The sequence below is a fragment of the Taudactylus pleione genome, unplaced genomic scaffold, assembly GCF_031769625.1.
Source record: "Taudactylus pleione unplaced genomic scaffold, aTauple2 ptg000201l, whole genome shotgun sequence".
Classification (NCBI taxonomy): Eukaryota; Metazoa; Chordata; class Amphibia; order Anura; family Myobatrachidae; genus Taudactylus; species Taudactylus pleione.
In genome coordinates, this window is record NW_028284603.1 from 61,999,120 (window position 1) to 62,018,749 (window position 19,630).

The window sequence follows — 19,630 nt, forward strand, 5'->3', positions numbered from 1 at the left end:
TCTGAAAGGTTAAATTCTTTACTATACAAGCTAGCCTTCTACAGTTAATCAGCATGAAACAGCATCTGCGTCAGTCCAGCAAGGAGATTTGTCAGTGATGCCACAGAGGCCCTCTTCAAAGCTCAAAAATGTATATGAATTAAGATTTTTTTTTTAATTACCCTGATTTGTAACTTCAAGCATTTGTCAACATCAATTGATTGTAATAGGATGTAAGTAACAGTATCAGCTACAAGGTAGCTACATGAGATGGGCATCATCTATGGTGGTGGGCTGTCTGGTAAAGCATAGCTTGTGCCATCATCAGCTGCCATGCTGCTGTCACATGATCACCTGCTGCTGTTTACTTTTAAAACTCTGAGTGGCAGTTGGGAGTCAGAGACAGTTGGACTGTCGGCAGGATGGCGTCACATCTGGAGGAAGCCAGGAGCTCAGAGGATGAGGAGTTTTCTTTTTACAAGAGAAGAAAAAAGATGATGGCTTTGAAGAAAAGAAAGATATCTGACAGTTTGGAGGAGTCTTGGGCAATCAAGAAGGCCAGAAAGAGGATATCCACCGAGTCTCGCAAGAAAGGAAGGAAGAAGTGCCTGCATGTGGAAAACAGCTCTGATGATGGGAGCCAGGAATTTTTTTCTATGGATTATAGTTATACCAACCAAAAGAGTGATAAGAGGAGGAAGAGAGAGGATCAGATAGAAGAAATTGGCATAGACAGTGGAATGATTGCAGACAGGAAGAGAAGGAAAACATCTAGGGAGGTCATTCACTTTGGTGACTCTAGAAGGAGACAGGAACGAGCAGGTATGGCCATATCAATATATAAGACATGACAACCAGTAGACTTGGAATAATACAAACCTTACAAGAAAACAACAAAAACAATCTGGACAGTTTAGACGACTCCCATTATCCACAATTACCACACCCATTTCCTATGAGAATCACACATCCGACAAATGATGTACCTTTTGCCTTATAAATAGTGGAACTGATGGTAAATATGATAACCTTTATGAAGTAATTATTCAATATTATCTGAGGTAATCATTTATGGCCATCACATGCAGTATAACAATATCAGGATTTGCAGCTGAAATTATGAATATAATTAGAAATATGTGTTTAATTTGGCTATAAGTCTTCTTTATCTGTTATTTTCCATCTCTTGGGTCTCTAACTGTTTGCTCAAGTTAGCATGGTCCAAGACTACATCTACTGCCCCTAAAGGGAATGTAATCATGGGTCCCACTTAGGTTTAAGGCCAACCACTAGTGAGGTGATATACTGCCATTAGTGGGGTTGTGGTAATTCCAACGAGAACTTGCTTAATGCTAAAGTGTAGTATATAAAGAAAAAGAGTTTCATATATTCTATGAAAACGAACTACAGTGATGAAATGTGCATTAATCAATAAACAACCTTAATTTATATGGATAAACATATGCATTAATAAATACAAAAAATGTACTTTGCTGTTCAAGGGACTACCTGGGACTGTCTGTTATTAATCTTTTTTTTACGCAGATAATGATCTCTGTTGCTTTTAATAAAAAATATCACAGTTGGGGCTCTATTCAGCAAACACATTTCTACTAAACAATGCGGATATGAGTGTTACCACATTTTTCAGTACTATTCCCAATATACAGCAAAGTGTTACCAGAGAAGATAACGCAATTATCTTCTCCATTAATACCAGCTCGCACAGTATCACACTGTAGAGCGGAAGCCATTGCTCCCTATAGCTCTTAACATTTTTGCAACTCATCAAGCATCAAAACATTAAATAAAGGTGTAGACGCTTATTTTATATAATATCATCTCAGAATAGCGTCATATGAAGAAAAATCCCTCTTTCAGCCTGAAAACAACCAGGATAGAGGGACCTTGTACAGTCAGTCCCTCTAGCCATTCCCAGCAGTATAATGACACAGATTTGTAAAAAATTTATATATATAAATTTATAGTAGTAGCTCCCCCCCAGTAATGGTGCCCCCAGTAGTAGTAGCTCCCCCCCAGTAATGGTGTCCCCAGTAGTAGTAGCCCCCCCAGTAATGGTATCCCCAGTAGTAGTAGTTCCCCCCCAGTAATGGTGTCCCCAGTAGTAGTAGTTCCCCCCCAGTAATGGTGTCCCCAGTAGTAGTGGCTCCCCCCCAGTAATGGTGCCCCCAGTAGTAGCCCCCCCCCAGTAATGGTGCCCCCAGTAGTAGCCCCCCCAGTAATGGTGCCCCCAGTAGTAATGGTGTCCAATGCAAAACTAATCCATAAGCACTGTCCATATGCAGCCCTGCAGCACCACCACTCCAGTCCCTCCACACTACAGAATCCTATCTATGACACTTATCTATGACACCTGACCCTCCCTGGCTGGCAGTCCCAACCAGTCCATAGCATCTGATAGTTACTGAATGGCAGCGCAGCAGCTGACTGAAACACGCACTAATTGTGAGATGCGGTAAGCAAAATCAATTAATTTAATTAGTTTTGCATTGGATTTACATATAGAATATTATGGGATATTATTTAAAACAAAAACGCTGTGCTGCTACTGCCAGATATATATCATATAAAAAAAATGGGTATAAGCAGAGGGTGGCTTTAAAATGGTCTATCTATCTATCTATCTATCTATCTATCTAATATCTATTTATCTATTTGTCTCATATCTATCTATCTATCTATCTATCTATCTCATATTTATCTATCTATCTATCTATCTATCTATCTATCTCATATCTATCTATCTATCTATCTATCTATCTATCTATCTATCTCATATCTATCTATCTATCTATCTATCTATCTATCTATCAATCTATCTATCTACAGTATCTACTCTATCTATCTATCTATCTATCTATCTATCTATCTATCTCATATCTATCTATCTCATATCTATCTATCTATCTATCTATCTATCTATCTATCTATCTATCTAATATCTATCTGTCTATCTCATAGCTATCTATCTACAGTATCTACTCTATCTATCTATCTCATATTTATCTATCTACAGTATCTATCGGTCGATCTATCGATCTCATATTTATCTATCTATCTCATATCTATCTATCTATATCACATCTACATACCTCCCAACTGGATGCGGGACATCCCGTTTTTCTGGGACTGTCCAGCTGTCCCACCCGCGGGCCGCAGTGTCCCGCGGTGGGGGGGGGAAGTTGGGGAGAGCACAAACCGCTCTCCCCAAGCACATCCCCCAAAGTGACGAAAACGGGGGAAGTCGCGAGGCTGTTTCCCATTTTCCATAGACACCTAGCTAAGTTAGAATGTTGGGAGGTATGCATCTATCTATCTATGTCACATCTATCGATCGATCTATCTATCTCACATCTGTTTCATCTATTTATCTATGTCTCAGATATCATATTTATCTCTCTATCTATGTCACATCTATCTATCTATCTATCTATCTATCTATCTATCTATATCATATCTATCTATCTCCTATATCATATCTATCTCTCTATCTCATATCTATCTATCTATCTATCTATCTATCTATCTATCTATCTATCTATCTATCGTGGGGTCATGGGCAAGTTATAGATGATAATGTGGTTACTTCTGCAACATATGACTTGCAGTAGTGGTGTTGGCATTATGTAGCAATACAGGGGTGAAAAGGCTGATTGTCTCTGTAATATGTATGGGGGTATCTCTGTCCAGTGTATAGCTAATATATATATGGGGGTATCTCTGTTCAATGTATAGCTGTAACACATGTTTTGGCAAATGCAAGGGAGATATGTGTGGGCGAGGGGGGTCGAGGGGGCCCCCAGAGATATCAGTGTACCAGGCCCCAAGATTTCTGTTGGCAGCCCTGCCCATGGCTCAACTGAAGATATACCCTTAGTGACCTTCTGTAGCTTCTTTTCTGCTGTCATGTCCCCTCAATCTGTATATCCTCCCCTCAGCCTGATGGCCTTAGGTTATACTGTAGGTATGTGATTTATCCCTATGTTATTCATCTGCAGTCCTCTCACCTCTGCAGCTGCTTAGCACCACCTAGCCTTAAATTGCCCCACCAGCCATAATGCAATCACTATATGTCCGGGGGAGGGGGTGATTACTCCTAGATGGAAAATGCAGCATTTCCCTTTTATCATGCATTGTTAGGGGATATCGGGCATAGGGGACTAGATAATGATAACCACACCCAGTGCTGTTACATGGCTATGGAAATAGGATGCTTAATTTAAAGGGGCAGCAGGCATAGTTACTATGAGAAAGAGATTGTGCTCTCCTGCATGGGCACCTTACAGCTGCCTACAATAGGTACATGTTTACTGGTGAAGAGTATGTGGTTTTATCCAGTTATTTACATATGGGGCAGGATTTAGTGCAGTAAATGGTTTGTCACAACTAAACCTCTGATATCTTGAATCACAGTTAACATGACCCATTCCATTAGATACAAAATGCTCTGCTCCTGGGGTCCCACCTAATGTATGATTGCAGTCACCTGTGCTGAACTAGGTAATTGATGAGAAAGGTGTTTCAGCACAGGTGTCTGCAATCATAAATTAAGAGGGAAGTCCAGGAGCAGAGCATTTTATACCTAATGGAATGGTCACGTTTGAGCATACTTACCGACTTTTCTGCAAGGGGCTTTGGGAGGGGGCTGCCAGGTCCGTCCAGCAGGGAGGGTGGCGGCGGTACAGGTAGGCGGAGCGGGGACGTGCCGACACGATCGCATCATAGTGGCCCCACCCGTCGCTTTAGAATGCCAATATTACTGCCATTATAAGGCAGGGGGCGGGGCTACGATGACGAGATTCAGCATCATCGCACCCCTGGACCACCCACTTTTGCGTGTTTGCGAGGTGCCAGAGGCCATTCCGGGGGACTTGCCTAGTCTTGCGGGGTGCGGAGAGCAGCACCCGATTATTGGGAGAGTCCCGGGAGAGTAGACAAGTATGCGTTGGAGGGTCTGAGTTAAGCTGTCAGTAACCCGGGTTATATGAATAAATAGCATAATACATTCTGTTTGCTACAACAAACTTTGCTGCATCTGTAAAACCATAATCTTTTACCACCTTAAATAAACTAGTTAAGTACAAGCATGATAACAGCTGACTGCATGCAGCTGGATAATGATCATGTGTCTGGTTTTAAATGCAGAGTGCAATGCGAGTTGGCCATAATAGCTCCAGCATTGCATATATGGAACTAAGGGCCTGAAACAGCATGGATCGCAATTGCAACTGCATACGCATATCGGTCAATGGTGCATACTGCGCATGCGTATGCACCGCAGTGCGCATGCGAAGGATAGCATTGCATTTACACACGCAGATAGAAGGCCATCGCAGAGTGAGTGATGGGATGTCAGTGTTTGGGGGTGGTGACGAGGGAGTGGTAGGAGAAACCCAGGTGTGCCTGTCCGTTTGAACGCCATTACATGGGTGTGCATACATTAGCTACTGTGACGACATATGCAGCCTGAGTACTCACTGCATGCAACGGAAATTGCAATTCCTGAGACAGGAAAGATTCAGTATATAGGAAAGATTCCTGGACTGCACACCCTGAATATATATATATATGCAGCTGTGGCTGCTCTTAACTATTTCTTTTACACTTCACTTTTCCTATTATGGCGGTGCCCTAGGGCGGCTTAGCTGGGCTAGTTTGGGGGGGTCCTGCGCTCTGGATTTGAACCCTAGTATGTTAGGGACCTACCCTAAAGAGGTTACCTGGATATGGTGGGTAGGCCCATAACCTTGGCCATGATTATGCTAAAAACCTCTATATAATTAGTAATTTGGGGTTGTGCACCTGTGATCTGTTTGTTTCAATTCCTGAGACAGGTCCGACCTGCTGTAATTCTGTTAGAGGGGCCGATGTTACTCATTGTTACCGATTTATACACAGGACTGAGAGGTATTACGGATGTGAGAAAGCGGTAGTGGGCGTCTCTATGCTGGCTGAGTGGTTGCAAACATTAGCATATTTCGCAGCAGAACTGCATGCATAATCACACCTGTGATCGCAATAGCGATCTGTAACGAACCAGGCCCTAAATACAGATATCACCCACACGCTGAGTTGTATGCATCCTTGTGACGGGACTGCTACAATCTGTACGCTTGGCTTCATTCATACTGTAGCTGTCATTATTTTCAGTTCTCACTTGTGTCAGCCCTTTCCCTGGTGCAAGAGATCCTCCTGAATATACAGGTGTATTTACACATATGCACAATCCCTGCATAGCCCACAATTATGTGGAGATGCTCCTAATAAGCTATGTCTACTTGTTACTCATAGAGGAAACAATTCCATTGTAAGATGTTTCATTGTAGTTCCAGGGAGTATTTTAAATGTCAATACCCTTTAGCCACAACAAAATGGAGCACAGCATACAATCTGACCTCTACATTAATGAAATACTTGGGGTATAACTGAATACTTTATAGTGTTTTTTATGTATTTAGGTCTGTTTACTGTAATATGCTCCCCCTTAAGTTGCTGCAACTCCACATACTATTGCATGTTACCAGGGCCGGCTCGAGGAGGAGTCACGCCCTGTGTGGAGAGGGAATACGATGCCCCTCACCCTGCGCTCGGTGAAGTCGTGAGCGCCCAAAAAGGAGGCGTGGCCTAATTATCGTAGACTGTATGGCACGTCTCCCATTTAACGTCAGGCTGGGGGCAAGCCCAGCACTCCTTCAGTAGCTGGGCTGCCCCCAGCCCTCTTCCTACACTGAATTGTCCATTACTTTTCTATGGGGCCGACACAGATGCAGTGGTGGGAGTGCCCAACCTCCCGACCACCAGCGAGACACTTCGGCCCGCGGGTGGAACAGCAGGGCAGTGCCCAAAAAACATGACTGTCCCGCTGAAAATCAGGAAGGTTGGCAGGGGTGCGCCCTCAATGGGATGGCGCCCCTGTTTGACTGCAATGGTTGAACATGCCTCGTGCCGGCCCTGCATGTTGCTTTAGCCTTGACTTCTCATCTTGTGCTAATCCCTACTAACTGCAATAGGTGCAAGGGGTACACCTGCTTTAGGGCCCAGTGCTGAGGGAGGCTGATCTACCTTGTCAAAGTTATGTGTTATATTTTTTCCATTGGGCAGTCTCGGACTGGAGCATGAAGGGCCCACCGGGGGAATGCAGTGATAGGGGCCCATATTTGGGGTTGTGGCCAGCCTCCATAGAGGCTTGGCTAACCATTAAGAGTGCATGGTCTGGGTCCCTTAAATAATCTATATAGTAAATACTGGCTAATGCATGCAAGATAATGTACAAGATTAATAACAGCAATGCATTGTAGAAAATACATCATAGTCCTGTGCAGTATAATTTAACATATGTATAATTAATAATTCAAGTGTACAGTCTGGAACCTGAGCACTAGAGAAGAAGGTAGGCCCTTGGGCAGTGGGGCCCACCAGGGGTTTCCCCTGTACCCCTGTGGGCCAGTCCTACACTGCCATTCGGTGCTACATAGGGGTCTTCTCAAACTTTTGCTATGGGGTCTTCAAATACCTAGTTACAACCCAGGCACCACCTACAGTTTATATGGTGAAGGCCCCTGGCAAAATAAGGGACTAGCACTCCCCCCTCACAGTTATAGTACATTATTCCTACACAATATAATGTATAAAGTGCAATATAGCCCACAGGGGACAATTGTGCCTTCACATTGCCATTAATAAATAACACATATTCTAGAGAGAACCAGGGTTACAGAGAGTTTCAGGCATGCAGTTGTGTGGGGATACGGGAAGTTACACACTGCGCAGCAGCACAGGCGCATTGTCAGGACTTGGGGCAGTCAGTACAGAATACCGGTGGTGCGAGTGATCACGGTATACAGCGCTCACTGCTCAGTCATTTCACATCTCCCATTCTGGGATCAACATAATAAACATAACCACTGTTGATCCCATGTAGCCATCCCCAATAAATAAATATACCTTCCATCCTATAAAGCCCATAATAACATCAATATTTAATAAATATCCCTCATCCCCACCTTAAATGAATAGACATTGCCAAGATGCCACTATTATATTAATATCCCTCATCATTAAATGAACAGTTCCCATCCACTGCTAAATGATTACCCCACCACACCAATAAATTAATAGCCCAGCCCACATCCCAATTACATTAAATAATAACTCCACACTAATAAATAGCCAAGTCCTCTATCCAATAACATTAAATTACTAACCCACATAATAATAATAATAAAATTAATAGCCCAGTCCCCTGATTTAAAAAGTCTTCCCGCAGCCTGACCTCAAGGGGCTCAGGGATGCTGTGTATTCTCATCTCTCCCCATTTACATGCACTGCTCACCTGGCCAGCCCCGCAGGATTGCCAACTCACTGCTGCTGCTGGCTTTTTGCAGGGCTGATAAGTGTAAGTAAAATTATGTTTTATACAGTTATAAAAATGGTATATATATATATATATATATATACACACACTATATATCACTATAAAGTTTTTTTTACCTGTATAAAACTCTTCTTTTAAATTGTTCCAAAAATTATTGATTTATTAAATAATCAAATTATGTAAATAAGAACTATTACCCTTATTCAATATAATGTCATTAATAATCTACATGTTTATTAATTCCGTTTTACCAAATCAGGTGTAAATAGTTATTTACATAATTTGATCATTTAAAAAAATCAACAATTTTGGGGTCATTTTTGGAAAATATTAGCCAGTTAAATGGTTAAGCAATGGGGCCCACTGAGGATATTCCAGATACACTGATGGCCAGCCCATCCAGCTATTATACAAATAATATTAAGCAACTGACCGGCACAAGATGATGCAATATGACACCAGCCTGAGGTGCAAATACCCCTCTACAGCCCATCCCTGACCATTTTTCCAACAGTAGCAATTGATGACCCACTTTCCACTGTATGGCTGAGTTTATGTGCTTTCTCTGGGCCTGATTCAGAGCCGGACGCTATTTGCGCTTGCTCGTTCAGAAAAAAGGGGTGGCTATTCAAATGAACCGTTCGCTCTTTGCGGTCTGTTCATGCCTCTAGGACTGAACGAGCGAACAAAACTTGCGGTCGTTTTTTTGAAAACTACGCCCCCTGGCCGCTCGCATCCTACGTCATGTCCGCTATTTATTAGATTAATCGAGTACATCGACCAGCGTATGAACTGCTTGCTATTCTTGTGGTTGTTTTTTCCTACCGCAATCATGCGAGCAGTTCTGACTATAAAATAACCCAGTGACGTGGTCATGACGCTGCTGTTTTCATTATGCACACCCATAAAATGCCCGTTTTGACCTTTAAGCATGCCTGCGTTCTGATCTCCACTCCCCATTTTCAAGCACCTTCCCCTGTTTACCACTCACATACGCCTCCTCCTGTCGCTCAAAATAGCAGGCATTCGCTATTTAGCGAACAAACGATTTTCGGCCGCACTGACTGGTTTGCGCATGGATCCGTACGCATGCGCAGTTGTGCAAACATCGCTCGGAACAAACGAGCGGCCGCTTACGAGCGGCTCTGAATCAGGCCCTCTGTACACAACAGTATTCTGACTGCATTACAGTTACATAATGGTGTAATACAATACAATAATGTACATGCATTTTACATGTGCCTCTAAGAGCTCTATTTACTACAATCCGCATTATGAATGTGATATTACTCCGGTCAGCTGACATCCCATACTGCACTGGGACCCGGTCACCTGATGACCGGGCCGCAGTGCAGTAAGGGAGACCAGCTGACCGGAGGGAGGACATCACCGGAGCCCCGAACTCTGTTCCCTGGACTCAGGTAAGTACTTTTTTTTTTAAACTTTTTTTTTTTGCAGTGTATCAGCGTGTGTTCTGTTTAGACCACACAGCTGATCACTGGGGCCGACTCCGGGCTCTGCTCTGCATGTTAGAGCGGAGCAGGAGTCTGGTAACCAGGGGAAACCCTGGATAACGCCACCTCCAGGTGGCGTTATTATCACAGGGCCTCCCCAGGTATATTTTTCACAATTTATTTTTAGTAACTTGCACACAGATCGCATTTCCCATTACAATGCGATCTGATTACTAAAAATAAGTGATACGTAGGGGTTGGAGTAGAATTTTACGAATTCTACTCCAATTGCCCTGTAGTAACTTTAGGTGAAACTGAAATAATGTGAAAAGGGTGTGAAAACACCCTTTTTCACTTAATTTTAGTAAAACTAATGATAATAAATAGAGCCCTAACTCTGAATAGTAAATGTTACATTGTTCACTTTTTTATCCCTATAAGGAGGAAGTGTTGTTCAGGAAGCTGCTCCTGGAGAAACAGTCTCTACATACATCAAGAGGCTGTCCTTCTGCCATCTACTGGGCCAGGGCAGCTTTGGGAAGGTAAGTCATGTGACTGTGGTTACATAACTCAGGTAACAACTGTGTGACTCAGACATTGTAGTAAAGGAGGCATCATGAATATATTATCATTGTCACTCCATGTACGTCATTAAGCATCACTATAAAGCAGTGGGGCAGGGCCAGATTAAGGCTTGTGGGGGCCTCATAAATTGCGGGGGCCCTTTCAAGCCACACGGAGCTTCCCCCCTTCCCCCTAAGCCTTCTGCCCTCCCATCCCCAAAGACTCTGCCGCTGACTTACCTGAGTGACGCCGTGTGGGCGTGACCTCCTCCCGGCAGAGCTGCTGCCTGGTCCTACAATCGGTGTCACGGACATAATGTGTCATGTGGCGCCGGTGAGAAGAAGACTCGGGAGCCGCTCTGAGCTGTATGCAGCGGCACTGTCACTGGACACCTGTTCTCGGCAGGGTCACACTGATCCTGTGTGTGGGCCCCTCCATTTGTGGGGCCCAGGGAGGACCGCCCCTGTCGCCCGCCCCTCAATCCGGCCCTGCAGTGGGGGCAGGACTTAATGGCACTATTCCCCTCAGTCACATCATTAATCTGGGAATATTCTGGAGTCTCATTCCAGGAAAGTAGCCGGGTAGGCCTTACTCCTGTGCTGGCTGACTGCATATTACTATTGTCATTTACAGAAACATCAACCACAGTCTACTCTGTTATAGAATCAAATAATATCTAAAAATTTATTTTTTTTTTTACTTTAATGACTCTGGAAATACAATATACCGCTAACCTCTAAAGATATGGAGCTACCTGGATGCGTGTGGAGGTAATAAAATGTAAGTAGAATTATGATTGTGTGTGTATGCCTCTATCACCTGTAGGTCCTGCTGGCTGAGGACTCTCTGACTGGTCAGCGACTGGCAGTGAAGGTCATCAAGAAGAGAAAGCTGCTATTGAAGGACCCGAAGCTGGTGTTTGTGGAGCGCAGGGTGCTAGAGGTTGCGTCTGGTAGTGCCTTCCTCATCCATGGTCACCTTGCCTTCCAGACCATGGTACAGTGTATTTCTTATTAGACAAGGATCATGAGTTAGGATTCTTTATTTATATTTACACATCTAACATATACAGGTTTCATCTCTTCTTGTGTAATAATGTTACTATGAGCCAGTACGCTCAGTTGGAGTTGTTGCCATGTTCTCCTAATAAAATGTATTATATGACTATTGTGTGTGTCCAATCAAACAGAACCATCTATTTCTGGGTCTGGAATATGCGAGTGGCGGGGACTTATACCAGTTCCTGCAGAGGAAAGGCTGCTTGGACATCACCAGCGCAACGTAAGCACCTCAAATACAACAGACATGTACTGAAATGAACTGTAACAGGGTGTGCAGAGATAGGGACAGTATAAGGGTTGTACACCTTTTGTAAATTCCCCTTAATATTTCCTACCCCTACACCTTTACCCAAAGCTGGGATGCTAGATGGCCCAGCAGCTAACATTACTGGAGTACTTTGTCCTTATCAATAGAGCTTGTTTAAGATACTAATACTCAGTTTTGAGCTGCATTACATCTGCATTGAAAGGAGTTAGATTTAAATAAAATGCAGACTTTAATGTACATGCCCCCATCCCATACACCTGGGCCATCCTCTCCAGGGAATGGCAAATGTTCAATGTAATCTTTTCATTAAGGTACGGTCTGATCACCTTAATTTGGTCTTTATGTGGAATGTGAGTATGGATAGAATAACATGCAGGGGCACAGAGAGAAGGGGGAGCAGATACTAATTACCGGGGCCTGGACTTGTTTGAGGGGCTTGGCAGGGTACCTGGGCCAGCTGTTGAGGGGGATAAACACCCCCCTTTGCAGGTGCACATAGTATTTTCCACAAATTTTTTGCAGGGGGATTTGACCACACCCCCTATATATCACCTGGTCCCACCATTGTCTTGATAGCCCTGCTAACATATGGTCTATTAGATCATGGAATGTCTTGCATATATGTCAATGTGCTGATCATGTGGGGGCATAGTTGTGAGAATGTGTCAGTGATAACAGGGTGTCATGTGACAGGGGCAGTGTTATGACATAAGGGGGTAAGTGGGGATATCAGGTTTTCTACCTTTTTCTAATGTCAACAAGTTACAATCATTTCCTCTCTTTAAGGTTCTACGCAGCTGAGATCACATGTGGTGTACAACACCTGCACTCTAAGGGTGTCATCCATCGGTAATTATACTAATAATTCCAATTTCATACATAATCAGGTCACAGTGATGTGCACTTTCTTATTACGCTTAAAGTAAGAACTGAAATCACTGTAATCACTAGGTGGTGCTGTCTGCAAAATGTGACTCCTGTAATACTACTGGTAATTCATGTACAGTATATATTTCTCACTAGACAAAACAGTTCTCATTTATTATAAATCTTTCTTTTTAGAGACCTAAAGCCAGATAACATCCTGATGGCAGAGTCTGGTCATCTGAAAATTGCTGATTTCGGCCTGGCAATCGATAACATCTTTGGTGACCAGACAGCCACAGCCTACGCTGGAACCCCTGGATATATGGCACCAGAGGTGAGGGGTATAATATATTATTACTATCAGCAGCATATGCTCCGGCTTACGCCTGGCAGATGTCACATACACTTATTACATTATTAATCAATGTTTTTTGCCATGTGTTTTGACTGCAAAATACAGTGTATACATCACTTTTAGGCATAAAATGAAAAATCTTTTCTAAAACATAGAAAAAACTCCATTTGGAGAAAAAAATGGTTACACCACACACAAATAAAACATTATGGGCCTAAGTCAGAGGTGGGAGCAGACGTGACTGTGTCTTTGGTGATCGCCCATATGTGATATTATGTAATGCCACTACACAGCCCTTCCCTGGTGTACATCTGTGTGTGCAGGGACTGAGACGTCACTATGGGCATATGTAGATACTGTAATACTGCCTGGTGCATCTGTAGTCACCACCATCGGTCACACCATAGGAACTTATACCAGCCCTATGGCAGGTGCAGATTATACAAGTATGGCCTCGCTGTGAGTGATTGAGCATCCATGTACACAAACACGTTACTGACATGCCCATAAGACAGCCCATCTATGTGCATCTGTTTAGCCACCTCCCAGTCACCACCCAGGAATGCCAAGCACTTCTCCTAGACATGTCTGATGGTGTGCGGCTCATCAGTGTCTTTGTGCGCACACACTGTGTAACACATGCACCGTAGGAGTTTTAGGGATTTTTGGGTAAGCGCAGTAGCAAAACATTGCCCAACTCTGTGACCATCAGCATTGCGTCCAATTCAGAATCAGGCCCTATATGTCCTGCCAGCATAAGTGGTGCATTCGCCATCATTCATTGACAAGTGGGTCGCTAGTGCTGGTGATCATCATCATCAGTGAATGTGCACACGTCCCTGACCTACCCCAAATAATAATTCTGGCCTCCATCTATTCATAGCTGTGTCATCACACCTTTATTGTACTCTTAATAAGAGCATCACTGACCTGCCTACCCAGGAGCAAGCATGTGTGACAGTAGTGCTGGGGAAGTACTCTGTGGCACCCTGTGCCAGCCCCGCCCCTAAATATGTGACTTCATGGTGTTATGACACTCCAGGCAGCTCTACAGGCTGCAGGGTGTGTGTTTGTAGTGACCAGGCACCCTGCAAGCCAAATACAGGAGCCTGGGACAGAGACAGTGCCATACCAAGGGCCCTGCACAATGACACTGCTCACACTTCCCTAATGACATCACTGAGTGGTAGATTCACTGTGAGTTCTGTCCGTGGAAGTCATGGCTAAGGATGGCCATCGACCATCGATATTTAACAGGCATTAAAGGTTTACTACCGATGGGCAACGGTTTTGCTATCGATTGAAGAGAGCCAATGGAGCTCAATGTCTTTTACTTCTACAGAGAGACAAGGAGCTTAGTTGCGCCCCCTGGTAGCCTGCTAAGTCCCACCCAACATTTTATATTGGCCCGCGACCCACTATTTACTAGGCAGCAGTGGCCATCAAGTAGTGCAAACCATCAATGGTTTTCCATAGATGTTTTGTTTTGCACCATCGATGGTTATCATCGATGGCACCATAGAAGGTGACCATCAATAGAGAGCCCTATATGACCATTCCTAGTCACGGTTGTGACGTTTTTAGCCACTTCAAGCAATTTGCGGCAAAGACTCAACTAATAGAATGCTGCCCAAAGTGTTACCTACTGAAAGAGGTGGGATGATAATAGCAAAGAACTAGTGCCAATGAGACATAGACACATGGCATATAGTAGATAATGATAGAGTAACAATGTGCTATAATATCTCTCTCTTATGGTAGATGCTGGCAGGAGAGGAGTACAACGCTGGAGTGGATTGGTATTCATTTGGTGTCATCATTAATGAAATGATTACCGGAACCCGTCGCTTCCATCCCAGACGGTTCCACAAGGCAGGAGCTGTGGCTAAAGACATCGTTAAGCAGCTCCTGTGTAAAAATCCATCCAGGCGTTTGGGAGTCAACGGAAACATCCGCCAGCATCCTTTGTTCCAGCGTATGGATTGGGTCTCGCTGGAAGCCCTTAGACTCCCACCACCACATGTCCCTGACCTAGTAAGTATAGGAAAAAATGCAGTTTTGCACAATTAATGAATTTAAAGATAATAAGGGTCATGTACAAATATAATGAAAAGATGAAGGCCAACGATCATTTTATGATGAGAGGACATCGCTCAGCCTATCCACATGGTGATCACTGTGGCATTACTTGCTTTATTTAGCTAGTGAAATAACTGCAATCACACTGCACCCATATGTAGTAAGTGATTTCATGTACATTATTATATTGAGTCCAGCCACTGCCAACATGAACCTCCGGAGAACTAGGTATTGAACAAGGGTGCAGGTGTATGGTCAGGGCAGCTACTAGGGGGGCACGTGCCCTTGACGCTGGTCTTGGGGGCACTGAGAACAGGCTGCTGAGCGGGGGTCTAGGTACCTGGCTGTTTGTTTGGAGCCGCACGCCGGGACTGGCAGGCAGCCGCCCGCTGCCCTGCAGAGACACAGAGCTGCAATCATTCTCATGTAGTGCCAATCGAGAGCCAATCAGAGCTCGTGGACCATCTGCAAATTAGCAGCGGCTGCCGGTCTGCAAGTTCTGATTGGCCCGTGACCGGTGTCACAGTAGAATGATGGTGGCGTTTGTCTCTCAAGGGCTGCGGACGGTTGCCTGCCAATGCAGGCATGTGGCCCCACATGCTTAGTTGGAAAGCAAGCTTGCCAATGCGGCGTGCAGCTCCAAATTTTAGGGTGAGGGGCTTCAAATCCTGGGAACAAGGTGAGAGACTTTGGGGAAAGAAGGGGGACATAGATGTGTAAGGTGCATTATGGTGGGTTAATGTGTAAAGGGTATTACTGTGGCATAATGTGTAAGAGAGCATTATTATGGCATAATGTTTAAGGGGCATTACTGTGGCATAATGTGTAAGGGGTATTAAGGTGGCTTAATGTTTAAGGGGCATTTCTGTGGCATAATGTGTAAGGGACATTACTGTGGTATAATGTGTTGTGGGCATTACTGAGTTGCGTAATGTAATACATGAAACCACACACCCTTTTCAGGAGTGCACATGCATTGGACGTAAAAAAATTTCTTCTTTGTTGTTTCTTTGGGGGGAGGGGCCAAATTACTGCCTTCCCGTGGGTGAGAAAAATCCTAGTTTTGGCCCTGGTATGGTTTGGGCCCCAGTAGACTTTGCAGCCTACAATATATGCACCGCACACCCCGCACCCTTTATAGAGAGGCTGAGCAGAACCACACTACACTAGTCTGTGCTATCAGCGGATCCATAGATACATGTCACATCTTACTTTTTTCTAACACTTTTAGCTTTTATGAATTTGAAATCAGATTTTAGTACATGGATGTTTATTTGTCTCTTCTTCCTGTAGCCCACCATTGAACACAGCTCCCAAGGATGTAACATCGAGGAGATGGAAGCAGCAGAGGCTCAGATAACACCACTGAGCTCAATGGACCAGGAGCTGTTCAGAGGGTTCTCATATGTGGGCTCCAACTGGAGGACCTTCCCCAGAACACCAGCCTTGCAACTGCATGGAGCGAGATGGCCTAACACCTGGAAGATGGTTATGGAACGAAGAGATGGTTTTAAGCTGATGGTTTTCGTATTCATATTTATATTTTATGTGTATATTCTCTATATAAGTTAAGAGTATAATTTTAACACATTTTCTTTTCTATTCTTCTGAGGTCACCTCTGAGGATGTGCTCTACAGATTATGTCACCACCTCCCAGCAGGAATAGTTTAGACTTCTCGCTGGATGAAGAAGGTAAATTCTAAGAGGGTGACTTATACATCTAAGGGCTCATGTCTGTCACTCAGCAAATCAGTTGATTAATGCTGATGATAATATTGAACCTTGAGTTTTAATAGTCAGCTCCTCTATGAAAGTCTATACAAACAAATAAGATGTGGATAAATGGTGCTATCTAATAGAGTGAGAGAGGTATTCAAGGAAAAATACTTATCTCCTGGTGGCATGGATAGTATTAAGTTGGTATGTCACTTGAAATTCCTCTTCCCATTCGTCCAACCCAGTTCGTACACATATATATAAGAAATGGAAGTACAAAAAGACAAAAGATATATTTCCAAACCTTGATCTATTATTTGAATAAACAATCGTTATTGTAGGTGAAAATAGATGCTGCTCCCCTATATGTTTATAGTGAATTTGTGAATGCAAATTCAAGTCGCTTATTATTACAGATGTGTTAGATCACCAAACAATAATCCACAATTAGAGAGACAAGATATATCACAGGACTTTACTCCTGAAGCAACGCACCTCACTTACAAATATGTGATGCGTTTTGAAGCTAGTAAAGGTTTCTTTCAATTCTCAAATATGTGATGTCAAGAGAATGACATGTCTTTCCATTTCCAGAATAACACACCTGACTTACATCTACACGGTGCAAGTGGAAACGTATAAAGGTCTCTTTATCTTTAGACTGAGGATACTTCTTATCATGCTCAAATACAGCTCTCACTCTATTAGATAGCACCATTTATCCACATCTTATTTGTTTGTATAGAGTTTGTTTAGGTCTTGAGGGATAGACCATTAGGTGTGGATAGGCTGATATCTTTTTGCAGCGCCAATTTTTTTTCCCCTATTTTTGATTTATCATCCTCTATGAAAGTGTCTTAATTATTAGATTCATACACAGCCATGCTTGTTCATGAGATCTCTGTTGGCATTTTATTATAGAGTACCCCATACTTAATTCTCTGTAATTCAAAATCAGGCCCCATATCTCTGATGACAATATAATGTAGAATATTCCCCTCCTTACCAATCTCTGCAATAATGTTAAATGAGACCGTAGATCTCTAGCAGCACAATACAATATACATAATATAATACAGCATAATATAATTTAAATCTACCTTCTATATAATATAATATAAAATCAGATCTCTGAAGTAATTATGAGACTGAGCCAGGGCCATTTTTAGAGAGGAGGGGGCCCGTGTGCAGTCTCTGACATGGGCCCCCTCCTCTGCGCCCGGCGGCCGGCAGCGCACTGAGCTGTGCGCGGCCAGCGCTGGAGTTATAGAATCTGGGCACTGCAGCGGCGGCCATTTTCCCTGTATTGCGCATGCGCAAACAATGGGAAGATGGCCACCGTGGCCATTTTCCAGTCGTTTTACAGCGCAGGACCCCCGCACCGACGTGGGACTCCGGAGAGGTACGTAATATTATGGGTGCAGGGTGTGCGGTGCGTGGCCCCCTTGGACCTAGGGGCCCATGTTCCCCACACACCCTGCACCCATTATAGATACGCACCTGGACTGAGCTCACTCCCAAAAGTTTATTTGTATAATTATTATGGAATTAGATCACATATCTGTAGGGTGAAACAATTAAATAACTTGCCCCTCCTGTGGTGTCTTGCTGTCTGTCTGTGCACTGTACAGGCCATGTGACAGCAGCCTGCACTCTGATTAGTGGATAGTTTCAGACATTCACTAATTAAAGTATGGAGACCTCCAGCTACTCCATCTTGTGAATGACCAGCACCATCCACCAATCAGTTTGCTACTGTGTAAGATGATCTCATACCCAGCCACTGTGCAGCCACACAATGTATGACTGAACTTGGGGAAGAGGATGGCCTATCCCATTTGGTTACGCGCCTGCTGTCTATGTGATAACAGGTAATGCAGGATAGGGAATATATTACCTCATATACTGATTAAATGAGTAAATGAACAATAACATCCTGTGCATCCCTTGTTTCATCATATAGGGGCCTATTCATCATCACTTAGGGCCTGATTCAGACCCACTCGCAAGCGGCTGTCCGCTCGCAAGTGGGTCGATGGTGTGCACTGAGCATGCGCACGACAGAGGGAGCTCCGTCATGCGCATGCGCCAGACGCGACGAGCGAAGGAAAGTCCTTCGTTCGTTGTGTCTGATCAAAGGGGGCGTGCTGTCGATGTTGATTGACAGCACGCCCCCTTTGGTAGGCGTGCCGGGGGTGTGCCTCCCTGACGGGGGCGTTCCCACGGGAACGCCTCCCGTCAGAAGCCGGCCCACTGACATCACTAGTGAAACAGTTCGGGGAGAAGCTGTCTCCACGCTGGAGCAATGATGAATTGCTCCGGCGCTTGCATCGAGTTAGAATGTTAATTATCGGGGTCTGAACCCTGATAATTAATATCATGAATAGTCACAATATGAGAGATCTAATGATGAAGGTGCTGGGTATAGAAATAAGACATATTGGCAGGAGATGACAATGCATGTTGGAGGCCTTCTGCATCCATAGTGCAGGTTCACACAGCAACAAACAGAATAAGATACTGTAGTGTGTGTGTTTTTTACCATAGAAAACACACATTAAAGTCTTACTTTTTTTTTTTGTTATTATACAGCACTTCAGAGCCATGATGAAGAAAAGAAGAACATGTTTATGTTTTTAGAATTTTTAAAACATGTTTATATATTTTTCATTGTTATTCCTATTATTTTTATTATCCTTTTAACTATTATTACTACTATTACTATTATTGCTAAGGGAAGGGTTAAGGGGAGATTTAATCGGGGATAGATGCGTTAGGAGGGAACTAATATTAATAATAATAATAATAATAATAAAAAAGAAACATCAAAGGTGTGTGACTGGCCGGCTATTTAGGGGAGGTGGAGGCCGGGTTTTATTATTATTATTATT

General features: G+C 43.6%; 1 protein-coding gene across 1 annotated transcript; it reads left to right on the forward strand.

Annotated features, from left to right (window-relative positions):
- Nucleotides 1-401: 401 nt before the first annotated feature.
- LOC148518655 (protein kinase C delta type-like) lies at nt 402-16,726 on the forward strand. Its single transcript, XM_088477459.1, has 9 exons — nt 402-801; nt 10,270-10,370; nt 11,218-11,388; nt 11,582-11,673; nt 12,508-12,570; nt 12,784-12,922; nt 14,705-14,977; nt 16,316-16,549; nt 16,661-16,726. The coding sequence occupies exons 1-9, from the start codon at nt 402-404 to the stop codon at nt 16,724-16,726; spliced, it is 1,539 nt and encodes a 512-aa protein (XP_088333585.1).
- Nucleotides 16,727-19,630: the final 2,904 nt, after the last annotated feature.

Excerpts from the sequence above, each read along its gene's own strand:
- LOC148518655 (XM_088477459.1), top strand. The coding sequence starts at position 402 with ATGGCGTCACATCTGGAGGAAGCCAGGAGCTCAGAGGATGAGGAGTTT. Across the intron at positions 12,923-14,704 it reads CTGGATATATGGCACCAGAG|ATGCTGGCAGGAGAGGAGTA; the intron begins GTGAGGGGTATA and ends CTCTTATGGTAG. Across the intron at positions 14,978-16,315 it reads CACCACATGTCCCTGACCTA|CCCACCATTGAACACAGCTC; the intron begins GTAAGTATAGGA and ends TTCTTCCTGTAG.